General features: G+C 47.1%; 1 protein-coding gene across 1 annotated transcript in view; it reads left to right on the forward strand.

Annotated features, from left to right (window-relative positions):
* The window catches only part of Skap1 (src kinase associated phosphoprotein 1), a 281,034-nt gene that overhangs the window by 223,584 nt on the left and 40,883 nt on the right, over positions 1–16,567 (forward strand). The window contains exons 5-9 of the mRNA XM_055620131.1: positions 1,729–1,806; positions 3,064–3,147; positions 7,170–7,294; positions 10,038–10,101; positions 12,211–12,396. Of these exons, the coding sequence (XP_055476106.1) occupies positions 1,729–1,806; positions 3,064–3,147; positions 7,170–7,294; positions 10,038–10,101; positions 12,211–12,396 (537 nt within the window). The remainder of the gene's footprint in view (positions 1–1,728; positions 1,807–3,063; positions 3,148–7,169; positions 7,295–10,037; positions 10,102–12,210; positions 12,397–16,567) is intronic.

Here is a 16,567-nt window from a genome sequence, read left to right on the forward strand (position 1 = left end):
ATAGATAGATAGATAGATAGATAGATAGATAGATAGATAGATAGATAAATGATTTTTAAAAAGAAATGTAAAGGGGCCAGTCAAAGGCACTTGTTTTTAGAGTCTAATACCTGAGTCCAAATTCCAGTGCCCCGCGAAGCAGGAGAAAACTGGCCAAACACACACTCACACACACACATTACACACACATACAAATACACACATACACATGTGCATGCACACAGGTCCACTCACACTCACACATACACACATACACCTGCTAAATAAATGTAAGTTTTAAAAGTGTTTCAAGAAATGTGAAGTTGGGGTGGGGTTGTAGCTTAGTGGCAGAGCACACACTAGAGAAGGAAAGAGAGGGCAGGAGACAGGAGAAGAGAGGAGAGAAGAGGGGAAACGCAGAGCTATGTTTTTCTGGAGATTCTAGGGGAGCTAGACGCAGTGGTTCCTGTTTACGGCCACAGCGTTGAGGATGTGGAGGCAGGAGGATCACATGGTCAGAGACAACCAAGGCTGCTGTTAAGCAAGTGTAAGCCCCAGGCAGGAGAGTGAATTAGGAGCTTGGCATCTCAATAAATGTGTACCTAAGGAAGCCATTAAAAGCCAAGAATGTCACTGCCTTTAATCCCAGCATTTGGGAGGCAGAGGCAGGCGGATCTCTGTAAGTTCGAGGCCAGCCTGGTCTACAAAGTGAGTCCAGGACAGCCAGGGCTATTCCACAGAGAAACAATGTCTCGAAAAAAAAAAAAAAGTCACACCATCCTGCAGTTAAAGATTAATGTCAGCCCCAACGTCTTCTTTTGGGCTAAAGCTTCTATGATTCTTAAGACACATAACATGACCCATACTTTGCAAAAACCCAAGATCTGGTGGTTATTGCCAAATTCGCCTCGCATAGCCCTTCGTCACAAAATCTGTGTTCCCCAAAGCAGCTGTCTAAATGAAACAGGCTGCCATGATGGCTCAGTAGACAAGCTGCTTTTCTGTGTGCACACGAGGACCAGAGCTTGGATTCCAGGACCCACGTAAAAGCTGGACAAGGTAACACTTTCTATAAAGCCCAGCGCTGGGAGTGTGGAGACAGAGTCCCCCGGGTTCACCAGGGTACCCTATAGGTGAGCTCCAGGATCAAGGAGAGACCCTGCCTCAAAAACTAGGATGGAAAACAGATAACAGAGGAAGACGCCCCATGTCAAATACTGCCCTACCTGCACACACGTCCACCCAAACACACACACACACACACACACACACAGCACAAATACAGACGTGAAAACAGCCAGAGCAAGACCGACAGGTAGAGATGTGTTTATTGTCCCTTCTGAAATGACTGCATGCATAGTGGAGTCTATTACTCATTAAAGCCTGGCCTTCTTGGTTGCTGTTCATTTGACTGTTGATTATCTCACTGTGGATTACCCAATTTAGAGCTTATATCCAGTGCAAATTCCTAATTCCCCAGAGGCCTTTTTCCTGCCGATCAGCACGTATTGAGGCTACCTCCCCTTACCACAAGTTAATGTATGTTTGGTCATTTTAAGCAATATTAGCATTAGATATAATTAGGAAGAAAATTAACTTTTTCCCCTAATCATATAGAAATTGTTGTATTTTGTGCTGCATTTAAACAATTACCCTTCCGTACTCCATCATTAATGTGAATAATCTAACGTGGTGTAAATGGAAATCCCATCAGGCTTAAACAAGGCGTTTTATTGTTGTTGCTTTCAGGACTGGAAGATGCTCTAAGAGGGGCTCAGGAGCTGGAAAACGTCATAAAGCAAGGATACTTGGAGAAGAGAAGCAAAGGTATTAATCAGACCTGTGAAGAGCAGAGCATTCCAGGAGAGGAGGAGGGAGGGTGGGAGGGAGGGAAGACAGCAGGAACTGACTCTAGGATGTCTTCCTAGGGCCCAGGAGTGGGCCAGACCCATGTAAGGCAAAAGCCTAGAAAGGAAGGAAGTATGGTATTAGTGTGTGTCAACTAGAGATAAGGCCCAAGTGTTCAGCCAACTGTGGGCTTCATTAGGAATGGTTCTAGCCAGTTGTGCTGGCACACACACCTGTAATCCTAGCCTCCAGAGGCACCGACAGGCAGATCTCTTATGAGGTGGGTGGATGGATGGGTGGATGAATGATGTTCTTGTCCTCACCTTTCAGTGTGCTCCTAAAAAGAGTGACACTGTAGCAAGGGAGAAGGGACACACACACCTATAGTCCCAGTACTCAGGAGGCAGAAACAGATGGATCTCTGAGTTCAAGGCCAGCCTGCTTTACAGAGTGAGCTCCAGGACACCCAGGGCTACACAAAGAAACCCTGTCTCAAAAAAAGAAAAAAAAAGTGAGACTGTTTTTGTCAAGAATGTAGTCTTTCCAAGTGTTTAGAAGCCTACTTCCAAATTTCAGAGCTGCCCAATTCATGACCCTTTAAGTCATTCTATTAAAATCCATCCTACAGGGGCCAGCGTCCTTGTTTTAATGCTCAACAAGCAAATTGGTTTACCACAGATACTCAAAAAGAAGAAGAAAAGAAATCCCTTCTCCTGGCCGTGGCCTGGAAGACCTGGAGCGTCGTTTCATTTCGCAGAAGGCAGCACATAAAGAAATGATGGTAGTCGGGTATAGTGGTGCTGTGCCTACAGTCCTAGAACTAGAGAGGCCGAGACAAGGTGGTAGCGATGAGCTTGAGGCCAGCCTGGATTACCCAGTGAGACTCTGTGTCCAAAAACAAACAAACAAACAAAGATATCACAGAAAGTTTGAAAAAAAAAAAAAAAAAAAGAGCAGGATGAGATCTGGTCCTACAGGATAGAAAGCAAGCAAGATAAAAAGACAGCCCTGAAAGCACGGAGGAGCAGCCTTCCTAAGAGCCCCGGGCCTGTGATGGAGTTCATCCTCCCCCACTCAGTCAATACAGGATAACCTGTGGGAGTGAAAAGGAGGGTTTTACAGTCCATTAACCTGGGAAATAAAACAATAACCCACTCGGCTGTGTTGTTGGATTTTACAGACTCTTAGGCGATTCTAGTTACCTGAATTTATGTCCCTTCTCGCTCTTCTGTGTAGATCATAGCTTCTTCGGGTCAGAGTGGCAGAAGCGATGGTGTGTGGTCAGCAGAGGTCTCTTCCTCTACTATGCTAATGAGAAAAGTAAGTGTTCTCCATCTACACGGCAGCATCTCGCTCCTGGATACAAGCTCTTCCTAAATCTCAAGCACTTAGATTTCTACATAGCAGTCCTTAACTAATATCCATAGAGCAACATGCTTAGGAAAGAAAGAGGCTCCCCCAACGCCAAAAACACAGGCCAATTTAGCGTTCTTTCTTCCCTCGTTAAACACTAAGTGTGGTCACTCTCTGAAAGGGTTACTGTCTTTTGTGACTCATTACACGATAATATCAGAATGACTTGGCATTCTTTGAATAAATGAAAAAAAGGGAGGCTGGGAAAATGGCTCAGTGGATAAAACTCTTGCTGCATACGCATCAAGACTTGAGTTCAAGACCCCAGGGGCCGTCTAAATATAACGGTGATAATATGGCTCGGTCTAACGCCGCCACTTTCACCATGAGATGGGAATCAGAAATTATAGTGAGATAGGAGACAGAAACAGGAGCATCGCCAGAACTCTTCGGCCAGCTAGCCTAATGAAGACAGCAGCAGACAAGAAACCGTGCCTCAGGCAGGTGGAAGACAAGAAGCAACGCCAAAGGCTGTGCTCTAACCTCCACGTGTGTGCTGTGGCATGCATGTACCTGCACTCACATACAGGACCACGCTTACACATACATGTGCAAGTGAGAACGCATATACACACACAAAGACTTTAAAACAAAACACAACGACAACAGCAAGGGGGGAAAAACATTTAAGATGTCAGGCGTGGTAGCACACTCCTGCAATCATCCCAATACTTACAAGGCTGGGCCAAGAGGATCACAAGTTCAAGGCTAGCCTGATCTACATAGTAAGACTCTTGTCTCCAAAACCAAGAACTGGAGATATAGCCCCGTGGCAGAGCGCTTGCCTGGTGGTCACAAGGCTCTGGATTGAACTCCTAGCACCACACACAAAAAATGATAACAATAATAATATAATAATAATAATTCTGCAAAACGTGTAAGCAGTGTTCACAGTGGCCCAGAAGTAGAACCTTAGGGCTCAAACTCTCTAAGAGCATATTCATGACTATTGGGAAACAGGAGTCCAGTGGACATTCCTGGAGCCACAGAGTATTGAAATCTTAATGGTTGTTGTACCCAAGAGACACCCTTCAGCCAGATGACGGCAGCAGCAGCCGAGTGGAGACTCAGAGGCCATTTCTTAATGTGCCACCGCACGCTATCCCTAGGAGACCTCTCATCCATGTTGGATGCCTTGCTAAGTCCCTGAGAAGGGAGAGAGAATTTAAACACGATCGGAGGGAGCTGCAAATAAATACAAGTCAAAAGTTATTATTGTTGTGAACAAGTGCCATCTTCGTTGGGTTTCTATTGCTGTGAAGAGACACCATGACCACAGCTGCTCTTATAAAGGAAAACATTTAACTGGGGCTGGCTTACAGTCTCAGAGATTTAGTCTGTTACTGTCATGGCAGGAAGCACCGCAGCGTGCAGGCAGATGTGGTGCTGGAGAAGGAGCTGAGAGTTCTCCATCTTGTTTCGAAGGCGGCAGAAGTGAATGCTTCACTGGGCCTAGCTTAAGCATATAAGAGACCTCAAAGCCTGCCCCCACAAGTGACATACTTCCCTTCAACCAGGACACCTCTGCTCCAGCAAGGCCACACCCCCTAATCATACCACTCCCTATAGGCTTATCTAAGCATTCAAACACCTAAGTCTATGGCTGCCATTCCTATTCAAACCACCACAAGGGCCAACTCCCAGGGAGAGGAGTCTGTTCTGCTGATTGGAAGCAAGACGGAGAGGAGATGAGTAAAGTGCTCAAGGGGCCTCCTTGGGGTCTCCTACCTTCACACAGAGGCCAGTGGTAGCTCTACAAAGAAGGCCTTTGATCTGCCTTCCAGTCGTGTGCTGTTTTCCCTCCCTTCCTTTCCAAACTCTATTTTCCTGATGCCTGGACAACAGTCTCCCGGCACCTTTGGTACAACCATGCCAGAGCGAGCTACAGTTTGGCTAGTGACCTGGGACCCTTAGGATCTGCCCTTGGCTTTGTGGCATTTGCCTCTCTCTACCCTTACTCCTGCCACCATGTCACTGATTGCACTTTAAGACCATCTTGGATTTCTCAGTACCCCATTCAGGAGTACTCGCCGCTGATGGCGACATTCTTGAAAATTGAGCAACAGAAGCTCTGTGTCCTTCCAACCCCCAGCTCACTCCCGAGTCCAGCAAGTACTGGTTCTCTCCTGAATTCGAGGCGTAGGCCAGAGATGCAGCTCAGCCGGTAGATGCTTGGCTGGCACGCATGATGCCCCGGGTTCCATCCTCAGCACTGCGTGACGCCAGTGTGACGGTGCATGCCAGAAGGCAGAACCGGAAGATTGAGAGTTCAAGGCCGTCCTCAGCTACGTAGGGAGTTAAAGGCCAAAGCTACAAAGCCGACAAGCATTCTATTCTTCAAACTAGTATGATGTTTGGACTGCTGTGAAACTGTTCACCATTTCCCTTGCATTTAAATGAGTGGTTGGAGGGCTGGAGAGAGGGCTCGGAACACTTACTGCTCTTGCAGAAGATCCCAGGTCAGCTTCTAGCACCCATGCGAGTGTCCCATAGCCACCTGTAACTCCAGTTCCAAGAGATATGATAGCCTCTTCTGGCCCCCGAAGGTACCAGACGTGCACATGGTACCCGTATATACACGCAAGCAAACCACCCGTACAAACAAAATAAAAATAAGTAAGTCTTTAAAAAAAAAAAATGGTTAGTGTTGGCCTGTCTGGGTATAAAGCCAAGTCTGTTCATTCAGAACTCAAGTCTTACGGTGTGTGTGGGGGGGGGGGGAAGGAGAGAGCAAGAGGCTTGGAGACTTTTATTGACCATTTTGCCGTCAGGATGAAATAAAATCTGGCAACCAAAGAAACAACAAAACATTTTAGTGGCCAGTTAGAACAAGGAGGGATACTTTAACGAAAAAGATTCTGGTGTCAGAAAGCAGTGCTGCATGGCTCCCCTCTCGACAGTTAGTCCTTATTGTGCCCAGGACATTTTCTCAGTAGGTGTAGTGTCTGCATGTTTCTTTTAGCTCAACCAGGTAAAAATAGAACCCTTCTCCCCTCTCCCCTCCCCTCCCCCCCTCCCAGCCCCCCCCCCCCTCCCCCCCCCCCCCCCGTGTGTGTGTGTGTGTGTGTGTGTATGTCCTTCAGTCGCCATCATTAACATTTAGAGGCGTCTGGGGCCATGGGTTCAATCTTCAGCACTGATGGGGAGAGGGAAAGATTTCAATTCCAATTGACTCCACTTGATAGAAGACAGCACCATCGCCCAGGCGCTGCCGTGGCTGCCCTCTGCATGCTCTGTCTGTCAAGACTCACAACCCCTCTCAGGGTACAGGGAAGAGTCCAACGTTGTTGTTGTTTGTTTGGGGGGGGGAGGTTGTTTGTTTTCAGAAAGAAGTGGCAGGCAGAGTGGTCTCCCCTTTCCTTCATTTGGGGTCCCCTTCTCTTGGTCACCTTCTTCGTCCTCTCATGATACTCATTCTACTTGGTCACTTCCCAGGAAATTTCCACCTGACCCTCAGGGGAGGGGGTGAGCACTTGAGGTAGGGTATGGAAGGAGATTCGGGGACTCGAGAATACCCCGCTGGGCGGCCGTGCCCTTCCTTGAACGTGAACCCTGCTGGCCCCCATAATAACGTTTGGGCTCTGTAATAGCTTTCAAGAGCCCCACACTTACAGCCACTTTCCTTGCTGTAATAACTCCTGCTTTCTGTTATTATGGATCTCTTAACATTCTAATAAATTCCCCATCTCTCCTGCACGCTTTCGGTAAAAATAACCTCTCGTGTTGGCTGTCCCTTGCTCGGTGCTGATCTCTGCCTGAGCACGGCAGGAGCCTCATCCCAAGCTTCCCTGAAAACCTTTCTCAGACAATCGTGGTTCCTCGGGGATGCAACTGCTGTTTGATACTTTTGATTTTCCACCCCAGAGAGAAAAGCCTTCCCTCAGCTGCTGTATCTCTCTAGGGATTCAAGGAGCTTTGCTGTTTTGCAGGCAAGCAGCCCAGAGGGACCTTCCTCATTAGGGGCTACAGTGTCCGGATGGCCCCCCACCTTCGAAAAGACTCCAAGAAAGAGTCCTGCTTTGAACTGACCTGCCAGGATAGACGCAGCTATGAGGTAGGACAGCCTGATGATCATCATCAGCCTTGCGTTCCCCCCTCCCCCGGCTGTCGCGTGTGAGCCGCCGTGGCTGGTTGCTCTCCTGGATCCCATCCTCTCTGCTGCCCACTCATTCCTCCCCAGCTGTGACCTGCTCGCTGGCTCCGTCCTTCGCTGTGTCATGCCCTCCCCTCTCATCTCTTGCTACGCTCATCCTAGATGCCACCTCTACTCATCTTCTGCCTCTTCACCCCTCCCCTACCTTCCCAGTCTCATCCCACAGGCGAGATTCCTTTTCACAGCTGCAGTTCCTATTCTCTCTGTTTTTTCCAGCTGGTCATCTTTACATCTTTCCATGGAATCCGAGATCAGCAATATCTAACTACAGAGTGGGAAATAATTCTCCCATGTTTGTCTTTCTGTCCAAAACTTCCTCCTTTGGTGTGGATGTGCTGTGTGCCTAGAAGGATTTCCAAGACCTTGATGCCAGTGGCTACTGAGGAGAAATAGTGAAGACCAGAGGCCTGTGAAGCCTTGTCCATGCGAGGCTTATTCCTCATTCTGCTAATTTTTATATTTTGAATCTTCACTACTCATTTTTAAAGCAACCAAAACTAGTGCTTGAGTGATTATGCTGGTATTTGTCAAGTATGAATTTTACATGTATGTGTATATTATTTGTTAATTGTAGGTAATCTTTATTTTAACACATCTTCATTAAAGCTATGTAACTGAACCTTGGCCAACTTAGGAGAAAAGAAAAAAAAACATACAAAATTTATCACTTAAAGAATGCTTTGGCTTTTCAAATTTTCCTCAGCACTCAACTTTTTACCGTTGATAGTGCCTTGACTGTTAATTTGATAAAATGATCTATGCCTTCGTTATGCAATGTCCAGATGTTTTAACGTTTCACTAAAACTTCTCTGTAGGGTCCTTTGTAAACATTATGCAACAGCCGTATGCACTCAGCATGGCTCTCAGTTGTTTTTATTATTAAAATGCAGTAGTGTTACATCCAGGTAAAAGTTTTATGTGGAAAGTCCAAAACCAGTATACCTAGAAAGACTTTATTGAACTGTGTGGTTTTCGGAAACTATGAGTGTGCTGGAGAGATGATTCCCATGAAAAACCGATTTCAAATCCAGAACCCATGTCACAAGCCAGGTGTGGTTTCACGCATGCCTTTAAACCCAGCACCATGGAGGATAGAGACCCAGGGAGTGCTGGGGCCTGCTGAGTGCCAGCCTAGCGAAAAAACAGAAGCTCAAGGCTCAAGGAGGGACTCTGCCTCAAAGGGATAATGTTGAAAGTGAAAGAGGAAAACACTGGTGCCCTCCTCTGGCCTCCGCTTGTATACAAAGAATATGTGCTTGCACACATACACACACACACACACACACACACACACACACACACACATATACAGAGAGAGAGAGAGAATAGTGATAAAGCAAGAGCTTATATTTCTGTCTGCAGCTTGTACCTTTATCAAACTCTAATGATCATAGAATCAAAATGTTCTTTCATTTCAGGTTGATTCATTTTAAAAATTGCAAAGGGTCTGGGCAGCGGTGGCGCACACCTTTAATCTCAGCGCTCAGGAGGCAGAGGCAGGCGGATCTCTGTGAGTCTGAGGCCAGCCTGGTCTACAGAGCTAGTTCCAGGACAGCCAGGGCTACATATCGAGACCCTGTCTCAAAAACAAAAACAAATAAACAACAACAACAAAAAAGCATTACAAAGGTTTGATGCTTGGCTGCTCTGTTTGGTGAATCCGAATGTGGTCTGTTTACTGCCTGTCTTCAGCCCATTGAATCCAAACCATCACTCTGGGCCATGGATTCTTGTTAATTTTCCTTTCTTCCTCTCTTTGTTTATTCCCGAAGTTGCTAAGCCCCTATTGTTTCACGAAGCGGGCTAATTAAACAGCCTCCTAATCAGCCTTCAGACTCCAGACACCCCTATTCCAACCCTTCCCAGCCACAGCTACCGAAAGTCACGCACCCTCTTTGCTAGAACTGACAGCGGCTCCCTCTTGCCTGCATTTTAAGTCTGGTCAGACCCGTCCCCCACCCCGGCCGTCTGCTCTCTCCCTGCCCGCTCTCCAGTCCAGCTTGATCTGCTTGCACAGCTCACATCTGACGGTCTTCACTGCTCACGTGGTTCCCGTGGCTGAAACGCTCGGCTCCCTCTCCTGGTTGGCACCAACCCTCTAAAAACCCAACGGAAACAGGGAAACAGTGTTACTTCAGCAACCACCCCCACCACCCCAGCCTGCTCTAAACAACCAGTGTTCCCTGCCTTTTCCTCAGTGTCCTGCTGGTCAGCAATAGAGTACTTCACTACATGATTCAAGTGCTGAGCTGCATCCCCAGCACTGGAAAACAAATCCCCTTGCTGTCAAAGGCCCCTCCCTGGCAAGATTCCCATCTCGCGACCGTGTTGACTTCCTTCGTTTTCTATAAACCTTTTTCCAATAAATCTCTGATGAAGAAGTCATCTAGTGAATGGGCGTACACGGACCTGAACATCTGGACCTGAAGGGCCGGCCTTTCTGGCCTATCAAACTGCTGAAGGCACAAAGCAGCAAGATGAGTGAGGTGTTTTGGCCTTTTTTAGGAATGGCAAGGAGACAGAGAACCCAAAGCTCCAAGCTCGATTCTAAAACCCAGAGGCCTCTGAGCCTCTCCAGCAGCAGTCATGACACTTATAGTATGGTGAAGGTGATGGATAAATTGATCCCCTTGTTTTTCTCTAGTTTACAGCCCTCAGTCCAGCGGACGCCAGAGACTGGGTGGATCAAATAAGCTTCTTGTTAAAAGGTAAGAGCACCATTTTCAAAAACATGTGTTTCGTGAGTGGGTTTGCAGCTGAGGTCATGTTTTGAAAGTCTGATCTGCAGGTTTCTGTATGTGTCTTTCCCTGACCCTCTCCGCCCACCTACCCCATGTTGCCCTTAAATATAACCACAAGTGGTATCATATATGAATGAGAAGGCAAGGAAGTCATCCACCCACCATCCAAAGCAGACATCAGCGATCACCTGTGATGTCATAGCTTATCCACTGACACCAGGAGCACAAGTCTGTAACTCTGATCATCCTTGGGGAAAGACTCTGAAAGCAGCTTGGCTCAAGTCACTGTCCCCTCCAACCCCTACCCCTTCATCCTAGAAAGGTAATTCGTAACAGCCATCATGTGATTGAGATCCAAATCCTTCCCCTCCTCCTCCGCTTCTTATTTTTTGTTTTTGTTTAGAAGTTGAGTTTTAAACTCATCTAGGTGGCCATCGGGGACACTGGACATTAAAAATAAAATTGCCATTTCCCAAGCAACAATAAAAATGTTCCTTGCCTTCGGATGGCAAGAGTCCTGCCTGAAGAGGTTAGCCGCTGTTCTTAGAGTACCCTCTGCTGGCCAGCCTGCAGGCCTGGCTACAGCAGCCACAATGGCCCAGGAAACCTCACCTGGGAGTGGGCAAGCAGGTAGATGTGGCCTAAGAGGACCCTTATACACTACCGTGGCAGGGCCCTGCCTCATCGAGACACAAGAACACCAAGCCTCATGGAGAAGCACACCCACCTAAAAACACCAAGCTTTCACATCACGGTTTATTATCCTGCTGTAGGGTTTTATTGTGGATTAAAAAGGAAGGAAGCGCCCGAGCCTTAATTACAAGAATTGCCTCTTTTACCCAGCCATACCCCTGCTATCACAGAAACAAAGTACTCCACACACCAGCAGCATCACGTATGATAGGCTGGAACTAGGCAGACATGAGCATTGATGGTGAGGCTACAGGGTACACTCTCATCTAGGTGCCCAGGATTTATGCGTGTAATATACCCCTAAGCGTGTAAACCTCAATAAAACTCAAAGCAGCTTTATTGAGCTGTACCCTGTGGTACTTTCCGAATCTCACATTGAAGAAATTATTCATTCCATTTTATCTTAAAACAAACAAAATAATAACATATGGTTTAAGCCGCAAATGTGCCTTTGATCCTTTCCTCATGAAGTTGCCAGAATTCAGATGAAATTTGTTGGGAAATCTTTATTAAAAGCCTAATCAAGCCAAACGTTTTTATTGTGTTTTGAAATGAACTGTTTGCGTCTCTCCATCCTTTCCTTCCCCAGAGGACACTCGCTGTACTCACCGGGTCTTACAGAGGCCCCTCGGTGGGGGTTTCCGGGACAGAATGAGCTTCCCAGCCCCCACCAGATTTGAAACCAATCTTCCTCCCTGCCCTGGTGCTTGCCAGTGCCGTAATGGCTGAACATCCTGTACTCAGTGACCCCCTTTAAGGTCAGCCAGGCCGTGAAAGGACATGGCGACTGTGCTGCTTGGCCCATTTGGTCGAATCCCTGTTGTGTTTTTTTTTTCCTACCACCCCCCCCCATTTCCTTTCTTCTGCTGCTCTCCCCCATTTTTCTTCCCTCTCCACAAACAATTTTGTCTGAATTCTACAAAGGGACCGTCAGGAGATGAGTTGCCTGAGAGCTCCGACTCCACCAGACTGCCCTGGCTCTGTCACCCTAGACAACTTAGAGCCATCAGTCACCCATCCCGTTTTCTGCTTGATGGACAGAGCATGGCACCCTGGCCGTGCCTCATCTGCCCTATTTTCTCTCCTTCACCTTTCGTTTTCCTTCACACACCCATACTTTCCAGGGCTGTTCACCCTGACCAAGTTTTATTGCCAGAGAGGATTTATGTCAGTGGTTTGAACCTGGTGCAGGGCAGGGCTGGCCTTTTCTGTAGATTTCCTGCCACTGAGGCCTACATTAGGGATAGCAACACTTAACCTAGTGTTTCATTTTGTTCTGACATGTTTTATCCTCCTCCTTCCTCCTCATTTTCCCACCATCTTTCCCAGCCTTATTATTTTTTTTTCTTCTATTTTTACTCATTCTTATCTTTGCCCTGTCAGATCTTAGCTCCTTAACCATTCCCTGTGAAGAGGAAGAGGAGGAGGAGGAAGAGGAAGAGAAAGAAGAGGAAGAAATGTACGATGACATCGATGGCTTTGACTCCCCTAAGTCTGGTTCCCAGTGCAGAGTCGTGGCCTTGCCGGAGCCCACAGACAGAGAAGAGGACATTTATGAAGTCCTACCAGGTGAAATGCTTCACCTTCTAATTCTTCCCCACCTTCCCCTTCCCCGACCGTCAAAAACTCTTGACCGGGTGGAAGAGCAAAACAGTCCCCCGAAGTTATCCTGATCTAAAGGTCATTCTCTGAAGGAGACAGTACAGGAAGTTCATGACTCCCTGGACAGTGGCTCTCTCTGCCCAGCTCTGGGAGGAAGACGAAGCCCACCAGATGATGTCATCTGTCCCACAGGAAGTCATCTGTTCCTCCACCGCTAAGGTTAAAGGCTAGAGAACACACCTCCAGTTTTCATTGGTTTACCGTGTGAGTTTGGAGGTGCATTCTCATAACTCTCTGGCTTATTTTCTGTAGAACCCCGAGAAAGACAAAACATTGTCTCACAGTTGAGGAGGATTTGAAAAGTCTGGATTATGCAAACAGCGAGACAGTAAAACCCTGATAGAACACTGCAGCGAAACTCATCTCACTAAGAATAAACCCTGCCTTCCCTCCGCCCTCTGCTCCAACAGGTTGGCTCTGCGGAGCTCTGCCCCACAGAAGATGCTCACTAGCGTCTCAGAAAACGCACAGTCATCACTGCTTCCACCGAGCCATTTCTGGTGGGGATCCAGCAGCTGGTGAACAGTGTAGAGCACAGTGGGGGTTAGGCTGAAAAAAAAAAACCAGAGCCCGAGTCTTTTAATTGTGAGGTATTTAGACAATGGGAAGGCTGAGTCTTCGAGTCCATTCAGAAAGCACTCCTGTGGAAATTTGCCAGGAGTTTAGTGCTCTGCTAAGAAGTTCAAATTAAGCCAAAATTTATAGCAATTTAAACCTGCATCCCAGATGAACCTAGGAACTAAGGTGAATCTAACACTTAGGCCCCTGAAGACAGGGCCCCTTGCCAGACGCCTCACCAGTAAATAATTACATCTCAGGGCTCCCTAAGAAGAGGGCCCAACCTTCTTAAGTAGGCATTCCCCATTTGTCTCTTGCCTGAAAGAGGAGCAACGTCATTGCTCTCTAAGTCTGTACCCACACAACCCCACCAAGGAGAAACCAAGCCTTCCTCCTTGTTCCTCCAGCCTCTGCTAGACTCCACTTCCTCAGCCTTTTTTTTGTTGTGTTTTATTATGCAAATGATATCTTGGTTGAGGTCGAGCCATTTCTTGTGTCTGAAGTTAAAAAAAAAAATGATAATTTCCTCAGCAAGTCATCGTCGTTAATGAAGTTTTACAAAAACAGATACAACCAAAGGAAAATAAAATTTCACAGGTGATAAATTTTTCCAATTTCCCTGGCAGAATTCGATAGGATTGTTAAATTAAGAGTGAAGGTGTCTGTTAGAAAGCAACGAGCAGTGATGGGTAATTTTATAGAGTGGAAAATTGAATCAAATTGCTACATTAAAACACAGCTCCTTTGAGAATCCTCTCTTTCACAGCCTGCGCCATTGCAACAGCAGGGTGCAGAGTCGGATCTAATTCACCACACTCCCTAAAAGGAGATGCGTGCCCCAACTTGGCCAGAGCCTCTTCTAGAGAGCTCACTCCTGCCCAGGTTCAGGGAAAGATGCAGGGAAGGCCCCACCTTAGGTTCCAACCTCGGAAGAAAGCCTCAAGGGAAGGGGGGGACAACTATCTCCCTGAGCCGCTCTGCCTTCTGGGGAGCAAAGAAAAGGTGTGTCATGCTCCCAGAAGTGAGGGAGGATGAAGATGGTGCTCAGGGTTGGAGAGCAAAGAGGCCTCAGAAAACAGGACTGGTTTGAGGCTCATCCCTTTCTTCTGGGTCGGGGGTCAAGGAAAGTACCACTGGCTTCTCCATGACCTGCCTCCTACACTCCTAGGCTGAGCTGAGGTCTCGGGACTCCGCCCAAACTCCCACTGCTTACATACAGGAGAGGGACCCAAGGGCATGGAGCTTACTCAGCCTCCTCAAACAGCGGCCAGTCCTGTGCCCACAACTCGTATCCACAGAAAGTGCGGGAGACTCACTCTAGAAAAGCTGGGAACTCACTATGGAAAAAGAAAACCACTGCGCAGGTTAGAAGGACAGCAGCTACCTTGCCTGTGCTGCCAATAGACAAAAGCCGCCATCCACCACCGTTCTGGCAGACAGCTTGGGGTGGGGTTGGGGAGGGGTGGGAGTCTAGGGGCACCTATTATCACATGGTTATTTCAGCCACAGGTCTCCATCAGCCAAGCTTTCTAGCGCTCCAATAGGGTCGCTTCTGAAAAGTGCCTTGTGAGTTTTGCATGTGCCACGCCACAGTCCTAAAGAAACTGAGAAGGAAGGAACTCATTCCTCACCCTCCCTACCCCACGCCCCTGCTGAAAAGCAGCATGCATGTGAACAACGGCTAGAGCCAACAGGCACCAAGCTGGCTGTAAGTCAGAGTGGGTCTGCACTGCCCACCCGCCATCTGTGAGGACTTGAGGGAGCTCCTTGCCCGGTCTAATTGTCCACCCGTAAAATGGGGAAAGTGACGTAGCTTCCTAGAGGGATGTGAGGAGCCCGAAAGGGATGTGTGTGCACTCAGCACAGAGCACCGGCATGCAACAGGCGCTCCATAGTTGGTGGTAGCATTAACCAACCTGGCGGTGTTTAACAGGAAATAGTACTTCCTCAAAGAGCTGGGGGCGTGGCTAGGTCCCGCGCCAGCGTGCTCACCAGCCAGACCCAAGACAGTCATGCTAGGCTTTTGCGTAGGAAGCCAGGCTATGCGTATGATGCATGTTCGAACCTGAAAATCCTGAGCAGATGGAATGTGGAGAACACCTTCTGCTCAGGCCCCACCCCCACCCTTTTTTTTTTTTTTTAACCAAAAGACCAGGTGCTGGGTGGAGGGACAGACGGTCATAACATTGGGCTGTGCTAGCCCCGCATACTCATCAATAGTCAAATGGCTCCGATCTCTAGCATTTGTATCATTTTAACAGGTGAGCGAAGGATGGTTAGTATTGCAGATCTGCTGGTCCTGCTCTTTGGGGTGGGGGGGGCCTACACAATTTCTCACTGTGCTATAGGGAAAGCTACATAAGCAAGGCTTCCCTTACCCAGGTGTAATTAAAATGGGCTTCTAGATGAGTGAAAAGAATATGCAAAATATACCATCAATAAGAAAAAAAATTCCTAACCAAATATAAATATATATATATATATATCATCAAATTAAATGCACTACATCTTATTAATCATGAGATTATTAGAATTTACTACATGGCTAAACACTCTTGTCTCCAGGAGGGAAAAAGGGAAAACCAGAGCAATCAAGGTTTTCAGCCAGACCAAAAAAAAAAAAAAAAGTTAGTCCTGGAAAAGTTGTTATCCACTGGGATTCTAGTCATTCCTGATGAAGATGTGGGGGCCCTTAAGTTTTAGGATTTCATTTGCAGCAGATTAAACTGCAGCGAATAACCTGAGTCAAGTATGAAAGCCAGATGTTAAAATAGGAGGCTTTGGGGCTGGAGAGGTGGTTCAGTGTTTAAGAGCACTTGATGCTCTTGCTGAGGACCTGGGTTCAGTTCCCAGCATCCACATTGGACAGCTGACAACTCCAGAGGACTTGATGCCCTCTTCTGGCCACCATAGGAACCTGCACATGGTATACAGGTAGTATCACACACACACATACACACAATTAAAAATCAAAATAAATCTTTTTTTTAAGTTTTTCTAAACCTTTTCTCGTCTTCCTTGAAGTTATTCTGCAGGCTAGCACAGGCCCAGATCCAAAATTTAAAATTCCATATAAGGGCATCTTTTATCAGGTCCTGAATTGTCTGGGGCCTCAAAGCTAGAAGCCGGTGAGGCATCTGAGACCACTGGAGACCTGTAACCAGGATCTTGTACTAGCTATAATGGCAGCAGGATCCTGTTGCATTCTCTGGAGAGTCCAAAAAAAAAAAAAAAAAACAAACAGAAAGAGATGAAGAGGCCTTTCTGGAAATGTCTGCGAACATTCTGAAGATACCCACACTGCCACAGAGGGTTACTACAGACCCAGAAACTGGATTGCTTTATAATAAAGCATATAACTAGGTTTCCTTTTTTTAATTAGAGTCAAATGGAAACTACATTCTGTGGGATTATCTTTTCCCCTCTATAGTTGTCCTGGCACACAGGAAGAAGGAATGGTGACAGAGATCTAAAGAAAGGAAAATACAAAACAAATCCAAGCCCTTAAAGGGACCAGCCG

This window comes from Psammomys obesus, unplaced genomic scaffold (genome assembly GCF_907164565.1).
Source record: "Psammomys obesus unplaced genomic scaffold, mPsaObe1.curated_primary_1811, whole genome shotgun sequence".
In the NCBI taxonomy this organism is placed as follows: Eukaryota; Metazoa; Chordata; class Mammalia; order Rodentia; family Muridae; genus Psammomys; species Psammomys obesus.